Source organism: Cricetulus griseus (assembly GCF_003668045.3).
Source record: "Cricetulus griseus strain 17A/GY chromosome 1 unlocalized genomic scaffold, alternate assembly CriGri-PICRH-1.0 chr1_0, whole genome shotgun sequence".
Taxonomy (NCBI): Eukaryota; Metazoa; Chordata; class Mammalia; order Rodentia; family Cricetidae; genus Cricetulus; species Cricetulus griseus.
This window is the reverse complement of record NW_023276806.1, coordinates 189,846,356-189,856,029: the sequence shown is the minus strand read 5'-3', so window position 1 is coordinate 189,856,029 and position 9,674 is coordinate 189,846,356. Positions and strand designations below refer to the sequence as shown.

The window sequence follows — 9,674 nt, the reverse complement described above, 5'->3', positions numbered from 1 at the left end:
TGTAGTGCTGGTGAACTGAAAAGGCTTTGGGTAATATAGACCCTTATAAACTGAGCTACACCCCCACCCCCAAGGCAATAGACAATGGCTCTTTGATTTGAAGACAGAGTCTCACTGTGTAGACCCAGCTGGCCTAGAACTCACTATGACGTAGACCAATCAGGATGGCTGAGAACTCCCAGAGACTCACCTGCCTCTGCCTAAAGTCATTTGCCATCGTGCCCAGATTTAGAGAAGGATTTTTGTGGACTGTCCAACAGGATAATTCTGTTTATAAATATATGCACCTTCATGTCTCGACCTGGCTCTGTTACCCCTTTGGGACCAGGGGAGAAAAAGTGTGTTTGTGGCTTCCAACATGTCCGCCCCCAACCAAGCTTGTAGTCCAAAGCTGTGCCAATCAACTGTAGCCTTAGCTATCCCCATGCCTACCTTTGCCTTCCACTCTGGTGTCTACAGTTGAGGGTTTTCTTGCTTTTGTTTTATTTTGAGATAGCCATAAACAGAACAAATGAAGACAAATGAACCAAGTTACTTTTTTCTTTTATTGAGTAAACAAGAAGGCGGATAAAGATAGACAAAACCAAGGCACAAAGCATTTTAAAAACTGGGGGTTTGTGAAGCAAGGATCTGGGTATTCTATAGTAAAACACAATGGGAGTAACAACTGAATTGATCCATGAGTGCTGTCACTAACGAGGTCAGTGATTCTCATTGTAGTATACTGGAGAGTACTGGTTGTTTGCTTTGTATCTGAAGGTTATTACCGGCACTGAGTAGATGCAACCTGAGGCAGAACAAGTGTTCTGCTGTGTGTGGATGGGACAGTCCCACACACTTGTTCTGCACCTTTGCGACTATCTAATGTCCTGCTGGACATTTATGCAGGACCTACAGTTTGTCTGGGAGAGAACATCTGGTTTCCGAGACAAAATGTAATTTGTCCTGTCTTATTATCAATTAAGGTGATTCCGCCCTTCCCTTCACCATAGACAGGTAAGCAGCACAGTCTGCTATGGTGTACCCTAATGCCATCTGGTTTGTGTCACTGAGTCCTTCCAGCTTTCATTTCCCTGTACTTCTGTACTCCTGCACTGCTGAACTCTTAAGCCCAAACCTATTCATAGTGAGAGTTGACATCTCTTTCAAAACCTATAGCATAGTCATGCCTGAGCACTTACATGCTGTGTGTTCATTACATCTATGTTTCATTTTCATTACAAAACAGGTAGGGCACTAAATTAAGTTTTAATAAACTCATATGTAGACCGTATTACCTATAAATCATCTCAAGATGGCCAAAAGGTGCTATAAAAAAGATCTACATTTAAAAGGGTGAACAGGTGTGGTAGGGTCTATGGTTGTCATAACTGTGGGCGAGGGCGCTACTGGCATTTAGCATGTGAGAGCCAACTACGGATCTTGCGACCTATTGGGCAGTTCCTCACAAGAAGAAATTACTTTGCGCCCTATTCGAGTTTTGAATGTCTCAGACATTCACGTACGACATATATATATATATATAATATATATATATATATTATATATATATATTGTCTGAACAAATCTGTAAGTTCTTTTGTACAGTATCTTTATTACAATAAAGGTATTTCGTTCTTACCATGAACAGATAGTGCTGACATTTGCAAATGACTTATGTCATTAGTTTTTACTCTAATGTCCACACACGTCCCTGATTTTTCATGTTCAGCCAATTCCTTTCTTCTAAGCTCACACTGATTCATGGTAAATGTAGGCATCTGACGACTCCATTATGTCTTAGTACTGTAAAGTCGTGCCGGAGTTACGGCCTTGTATTTCCCTCTTAAATTATATTAACTTTTTTTAATTAATGGAGTTATATGGAGAATATATGTCTGAATTGCACTTTAGAGATTAAAACAGATATTGCTTGTGCGGGGAGGGGTGGGAACCCCGACAGAACAGTTCACTGAGACCCACAGAATTGAACTAGGTGCTTCAGAATGGGCTTAGGAACGACTCAGACTGGGGGAAGCTAGGAGCCTGGGAGGAATTCTAGCTTTCTGCTTGTGTATCAGGGAGCAAGTGATACTGTTTATGGGGTTGGGGCAGGTGAATCTTTGGGGGTGAATCACTTTGAAGCAGGCAAATAGAGTGTTCCATTTTGAGCCTGTTGAACTGGAGATGGCAGGTAAATATCCAACTAGAAGTTAGCTTGCCAAGTAGTTAGATGCACTACGTGTCTACAGTATGAAGTCTATGTCAGAGAATGAGTATTCCAAAATAGAAGATACCACGTGAGAAAAAGAAAAGAAAAATCAGTGAATTAAAAAAGAAAAATTGTGGCAATGAATGACAAGAATCCCACTCTAAAAAATTCTCAATATATCATTATTGGAGACTTTCAAAGTAAAGCAACTGATGAAAAATCTGATCAAATGCCCATTAACGATGAACATGTCTGCTGGAAGAAAATGTAACAGGAAAGGAAAAAATATGCCAGGAAACTCTGGCAACTGGGACAGAACGTTGAGAAAGGGAGGTTGGAAGGAAGGACCTGATCTGTACACAGTAAGCAAGGAAAAAAAATTGGTCCGGGCGTCCTAAATGCTCTAAAAAACCCACACCCACTATGCTTTCAAAAAGATGTGGCTAACAGTAAAGGTCTATGTGGGACACTGCTTTCTCTGCACTGCTTTGCGCTCACCAACAAACCAGTCTTGCCTCCTTACAAGGCCCTTCCAACAGGGAAGGCCTTTCCTGGCTTCTGACAACCCTTCTGTCACTGTACACAAATCCCAATAACACTAGGTTTTATCAGTACTGCAACTTAATCTTACTAAAAAAATCCGGATGATTACACAAAAGCCTGCAAGAAGCATCCTCTGTAATCACATGAATTAGAACTCGGATACCAAGAGCCTCAATGGACAATTAACTCCAGTTAGTTGCTTCTGAACTATACTTAGGGGTGCTTATCACTGTATTTCAGAGTCAACTCCATGGAGTCTGTCTTCTAAGTAAATGCAGAGAGACAGAAATGTGTTCCTCAGGTCAGTTTCATCGCATGGTAATATATAGTATTGCGTACTGCTTTTGTGTCTCAATATCGTTTAAATTTAACCTTTAAACTTTTTTCCTCAGCAAGTTTTCTACTCAAAGCTGCAATGTCTTCTTATATGTCCCTATTTCCATAAACATTATTACATGTCTCTCAAATTTCTCAAACTAATATCCAGTTCAAATTAAGCGAAACCGAAACAATGCTACCTACATACACAATAAAAACAAAGAGTAGATGGGAAAGATAAGATTACAGACAATTTAGAAACCAGCCTCACTAGGAATGTAAGACAACGAAATCTTTTCAAAATGCTGGAGTCATGGGGGCAATTTTTACAAAAAAACTGCCTGGCCAGGGACTGTGAATCTGGAGAGAAGTTTGAGAATGGCTGATTTAAGACGTTAGGTAATGTAGCAAGGAAATGCAAAAGTCTAACTACTGTCTGGGGATGGTTTGGTCCTAGAAGTCAACATAAAGGCTTCGACGCGGCAGTATACATCGTTTTCTAACTAATTATGCAGGCTTTCTCTTTCTCTAGCTCCGTGTACTCAATCACATACGCTGGGTAAATCTGCTCTTTCTGGAAGATGACAAAGACCGAGGGATTCAACCTGCTATCCACACAGCTGTCATAGAGGGCGGGAGCGCTACTGTATCTCATATTTCCTTCAATGGAATTTCCAGCCAAGACTCGGGCGACAAGCATAACAATGTTTTTGGCCTCATATGAACAATTCTTGTGGGAATACATGGCTTCTTTTGCAAAGTAATTTCCTAGAAATAACCAGAAAAAGTGGTAAATTGTTATTTATCAATGAGTATAGGTTATAACGGGATACAGAGAAGCAGACATTGGTATGGGTGAAAAACATCTGCCAATAACACTTACTACTATCCCACCACCTGTCTGTGACCAATAGCTCCAGCTGTCATTGCTACCTACCCCCCTCCTTCCTAGTTGTCCCCAGCACCTCAGTTTGTCATTGTTTTATTTTATCTAGGACAAGGTCTCGCTAGGTAGTGCTAGCTGTCCTGGAACTCTCTATGTGAACCAGGCTAAACTCAAACTCAAGCGATCTTCCTGCTTCTGCTTCCCAAGTACGGAGATTAAAAACATGCGCCACCATTCCCAGGTAGTTTGTATTATTTTTCCCTGAGACAGGTCTGGTCCCCGCCACAGAATTCTACACTGTACTATGCTGCCGGGTCTGACTACGTCACATTCCTCAAACACCCACAAAGAGTGAATGATTCCTCAACAAAAAAAAAGGAGGGCAAACCTCTTTAAAAATAAAAATGTGGCTGACATGAGAAGGGGCCTTGCTCTGTAGAACAGGCTGGCCTCAAATTCACAGAGATCTGCCTGCCTCTGTCTCCCCAGTGCTGAGATTAAAGGCGTGCCCCACCAACTCCCGGCCCCTCTTCCCATTCTTAACTGGAATCCATTGGTGACAACAGAAAGATAGTTTGAAAAGCTCTGCAGTCACAGACATAGGACAGGAAGAGCCATCTCCAGTAAGTGCTAACGGCAGACAATACAGCCAGTAGATGGAGCAGTTTACAAGAATGAAGACCTTCAGTTGTCCCCAGAGAGAAACAAGACCGAAGACCTAGAGCCAAGGCCTAACACCCACACCCCCAAGTCAAGAGACCTGTCCTAACACAGGCTGAAGGTAACTTAGCTTCTTTTCTTCCAGGGCCACCAGAGCCCAGACATGCAAGTTTACAAACTAATGCCAAGAACATCTCAACAAAAGCATGTGCGGAGCTGGAATCATGGCTGTCTCTAGCCCAGCACAAACCTTTTCCATATTTGGTCTCCCGACTATCATTTATGATCCAGTCGAAATTATTTCTACAGATATAATCCACATGAACACGGCATGTTGCATGAAACAGCAGCATCTCATTGTCATTCTTCATCATCAGCTTCTTCCTAATATACAGAAATGTGAGATTCAGTACCAAGAAACTGGGCCAGCAAGATGGCTGCCGCTGAGCATGAGAGCCTGGGTTCAATCGTCTGGACCCACGTGGGCAGACCCAATGACTCCAGCAAGTTGCCTTATGACATGCATGCATGCCCCGCACCCTAGTACCAAATAAATGTGAAAATAAAATGAGCCCTCTTAGTATACTTTAACTACACAGTCCCAAACAAGGTCTGATTATGTCACCTTTCAAAAGTTTCCCAGAGGTCTTGATTCCATATCCTCTTTATCGATACAATCTTGAAATATTTCATGGATGCTTTAAAAAGTTCACTTATCGTGGCATATTCCACATCCTGGCTATCAAGCTCTACCAACTGAAAAAAAAAATTAGATGCTTAAATGTAAACTAGGAAATACTAAAAACATGCTATGTTCACACATGTGGCCACCACCCTCCCCCCCCATGCCATGAACACCATTGCTGTTCTCCAGTGAGACAGGCTGGCTTAGTGTGTCCATATCTAACTTCTTGTTCATTCTAGTAATGAACCAACAGGCATGTGCACTTTTCTGTTTATATGTGACTTAGTCCAGAGACCCAGAAAGCCCAAACTCCAAAACCGACCAGTGACAGAGCCATCCATCAGAAGTACCTATGGAACACAAACAGACCAGAGCCAGTTGTGAAGGCTAGACAGACTAGAAATGGTCTCGTCCCAGCCAGGCTGGTGACAAAGTGAGGCACACAGAGCTAGGCAACTATGATTCTCTGAGTTCCGGTTACATCCTCAGCAGCGTTGTTATGGTCTCACGGGGTTACCCTAAGGAACCCGCCTCACATCCTCAGCAGTGTTGTTATGGTCTCACGGGGTCACCCTAAGGAACCTGCCTAAGTGGCACTGCATCCCTGAACACGGGGAGATGCCCTGGGAAAGTGTCACAATCCTACCTAGACGCCTGTCTTTAATCTGGAGTTAATGCGGAAGCACTCATTCACTCCAATAACGAACCCAAACACTTTCTGCCAAGCATGTAAAACAAGTAAAACCAAGTACCTCGTATCTGTTAGAAGGAAACGGAAACGTGCCAGTGTCCCTCAGGGGAGGAGAATCCAGGGTCAAAGCCTCTACCGCAGGCATCACTGGCTGCCGGCTACAAATAAAGACAGAAGGAAAATTCACTGGGTTCCCTTTCTTTCTACCCTCAACAGGCAGCCAGAAAGTCAAGACTTCCTGGGAAATGCATTGTTGACACCCCGGAAAATCCCTGGTTCCAGTAACCACAGCTTTTAAAAAGGGCATTATTAAGTAATATAAACGCACAAGTCACCACGCCTGGCAATTTTGAGGACTAGTTGGGTCCAGACTGGATTTTGGTCAAGAATGCGGCACAAGGGATTTTCTTATTGCAATAAATAACATCTTACTGTCCTGTTTACTGACATTAAGGGGTGTCTGCAGTTATTCCTGTCTCCCACCTGACCTGTCGCCCTGAAATACAGTTTCTACAGAAAGGAAGATCCTTCCCATTGTGTCTTTCTAAATTAGCTGTCTATCATCTGGCAAGGAAGTCACAAGGCACACATGAGTGCACAAACACTCTGTCATGCACGTGCGCACACACAAGGTCAGGGGACAAACTGAAGAGTCTGTTCTGTCATTTATTAGCCGGGCGTTGTTGGCACATGCCTTTAATCCTAGCACTCAGGAGGCAGAGGCAGGTAGACCTCTATGAGTTCAAAGTCAGCCTGTCTACAAAGTGAGTTCCAGGGCAGCCAGGGTCACACTAAGAAACCCTATCTGGAAAAACCAAAAGAGAAACAAAAGAAAGAAACAAAAAAATCCAAATTCTAAAAATCTGGCAACCGGGGCTGGAGAGATGGCTCAGAGGTTAATCGCACTGACTGCTCTTCCAGAGGTCCTGAGTTCAATTCCCAGCAACCACATGGTGGCTCACAACCATCCGTTATGACATCTGGTGCCCTCTTCTGGTGTGCAGATATACATGGAAGCAGAATGCTGTATACATAATAAATAAAATTTTTTTTAAAAAAAATCTGGAAACCAGCCTACAGAAGCCACCCATAAAATGATCCCACTGGAACACAATGGAGTATATTTTTATAAATCAAATTACCCATTTCTTTTTTAATCATATTGTAAAAACAGAGAAATTGGACATGGAGGAACATACCTCTAATCCCAGGAATTAGGAAGCAGAACCAGGCATAACTCTTGAGTTCAGAGCCAGCCCAGCCTACATATTGGATTCAAGGCCAGCTAAGACTATATAGAAGGGTGCTGGAGAGATGGCTCAGTGGTTAAGAGCTTTGGCTGCTCTTGCAGAAGACCTGGATTTAGTTCCCAGCACACACACAGCAGCTCACAACTGTCTGTAACTCCAATTCCAGGGAACCTGGCACTCTCTTTAGGCTTTCATGGGTACCAGGCAGTTGCATATATGTACATATACAGAGGCAAAATATTTGTGCACATAAAATAAAAATAAATCCTTTTCTAAAAATATAGAGGACTGGAAAGATGGCTCAGTGATTAAGAGCACTAGCTGGTCTTCCAGAGGTCCTGAGTTCAATTCCCAGCAACCATATTGTGGCTCCCAACTATCTGTCATGAGATCTGGCGTCCTCTTCTGTCGTGCACGCATACATGCATACATAATACATACATATTAAAAAAAAAAGACTACATAGAAGCCCCTATCTCAAAAACAAAAAAGAAAGAAACTATGGGGAGATGGATTGTGGAGATGGTTCCCTGGGTAAGTGGGGACCTGAGTTCAGATCCCCAGCACCCACGTAGAAAGCTATGTGTGACAGCACCCTCCGTAACACCAGCACTGGCAGGAGTGGAGATATGTGTGTCCAGAGACTCGCTGGGCGGTCCAGCTGATGTGTGGGTAACCGAGTCTCAAGACGTGAAGTGATTGAGGAGAACATACCCATGTCAACTTCTGGCCTCCACATCTATCAGAATGAGTGAGAGCACACAGACGCACGCACACATGTGCACGCACACAAAACTTTTAAAAATACAGGAGGGTACGCTTAAAGAGTTGAAAAGCAGCTTAAGGGATAAACCAGCTAAACGTAATATACACAGACCTTGTTTGGATATGATAGGGGATAAATCAACTCTCAAAGGGCATTTCAAAGAGAATGGGAAAACTGAACATGACTCGGGCATCATTACACGCCATTTAATTAATTACTGTCAGCCATTTAATTAATTACTGTCAGTTTTGTTAGATGTCCACATGTGTCATCACAGAGCCTAACACCAAGAGGAATAAAAGTAATGATCAGAAGTGTTGTTACTGTTCCCAGGGTCTGAAGGTGGAGCTCAGAAGTGTAGCTGTCAGACATATTATGTGGTGGTGGTGTGGGGTGTGTGTGTGTGTGTGTGTGTGTGTGGTGGGCGGTGTGGTTCATCTGCAGGGTGTGAACTCAGGTGACCAGCACTGGGTCTTAGACCTGGTCAAAGCGTAGGCACTGAACCATCCTGCAGTACTGGCACCTACATCCTCCCGGACACCACCCCCTGCCCTCTCCACGTTCGAGCTCTTTCTAGATGTTATTTCCTGCGTTCCTAATGGCAATCCATCCACCTTGGACTCTTACAACCACAAGAATTTACAACAGCTTGATTTGACACCCGCCTTGAAACCTGATTCATATAATCACACATCCCCCGGGGGGAAAAAATCCAACTGCAAAGTTTGTGAACAATGAGATTTTACTGAGTTTCACAGCAGATAGGCAAGTTACAATCAATTCCCCACAGCAAAACCCACCTTGAAATGCCCCACTGGTACAACGATTACAAGTCAATTAAAACTAAAGCCAACGCATTTAGTCAACTTTCTCCAAAGCCCTTAATCAGGATGCTAGCTCAAGCCTTTTCCCCAGCTTCCTGCTCTCTATAAACCACACCAAAGACAGAAAGAAAACGCACAGCAAAACAAAAATTCACTGTATACAGTACTTTCGTAGGCACACTCCTCAATCCAGTCAGTCACAGTTGGAGTAGATGAGGCCCAGAATATGGATGAGACCTGCCCAGAAATCCCCTGTGACTGTGAGTTAAGGGCAAATGCTGCTTTCCTGGTACAGTATCCCTCCCACTCTATACCCGAAATCCAAGGCCTAATAAAAAGGCTTATCAATGCAACCTGCTCCCCTGGACTCCTAACCTGAGCCTTTTACCCATGCCTAACAATAAAACAAAAGCAGGAACTTTCCAAGAACACAGACCCCGGATGCACGGTGCATGGTTGCAGCGCAGCAAGGTCAGGGCCAGGGCATCTCAGACACCTGCCCGCTAACCAGCTTCGGAACACTTACTCTGCACCTCTTCTCCTCCGCTCCACATCCTTCCACGCAACGAACACTGGCCGTCTGACTACACGTCTTTGAGTCTTGGAAGCTATGTTTGTCTGAATCATCCCTATAGACAGAAAAAATACAATAAAAATCAAGACTTGATCCTAGAAAATGACTTTTTCTTTTTCCCCAGAGGCCATTTGTATAGCTAACATTCATGACCAAATCTTAAATGTACAAGTGGAGAATGGTTTTAGATAAAAACAAACAAACAAAAACACATAAACTATAGAATGCTGTTTTCAGTTGCAGACCTGGCTCAAAATTCTAAGAGTGACCCTTTTCAAAAAGCAAA

At 43.3% G+C, this 9,674-nt stretch overlaps 1 protein-coding gene across 2 annotated transcripts in view; it reads right to left on the bottom strand.

Moving 5' to 3' along the window:
* Positions 1–524: 524 nt before the first annotated feature.
* The window catches only part of Zc3hav1 (zinc finger CCCH-type containing, antiviral 1), a 46,367-nt gene continuing 37,217 nt past the window's right edge, over positions 525–9,674 (bottom strand). Inside the window, exons 9-13 of one of the 2 annotated variants that reach the window (XM_027391477.2) lie at positions 9,341–9,443; positions 6,036–6,132; positions 5,224–5,354; positions 4,849–4,982; positions 525–3,820 (exon numbers count right to left, since the gene is read on the bottom strand). In XM_027391477.2, the coding sequence (XP_027247278.1) occupies positions 3,552–3,820; positions 4,849–4,982; positions 5,224–5,354; positions 6,036–6,132; positions 9,341–9,443 (734 nt within the window). In that variant the 3' untranslated portion in view covers positions 525–3,551. Of the gene's footprint in view, positions 3,821–4,848; positions 4,983–5,223; positions 5,355–6,035; positions 6,133–8,714; positions 9,052–9,340; positions 9,444–9,674 lie in introns of those variants that run through there. The other variant, XM_027391478.2, reaches the window with a different exon arrangement.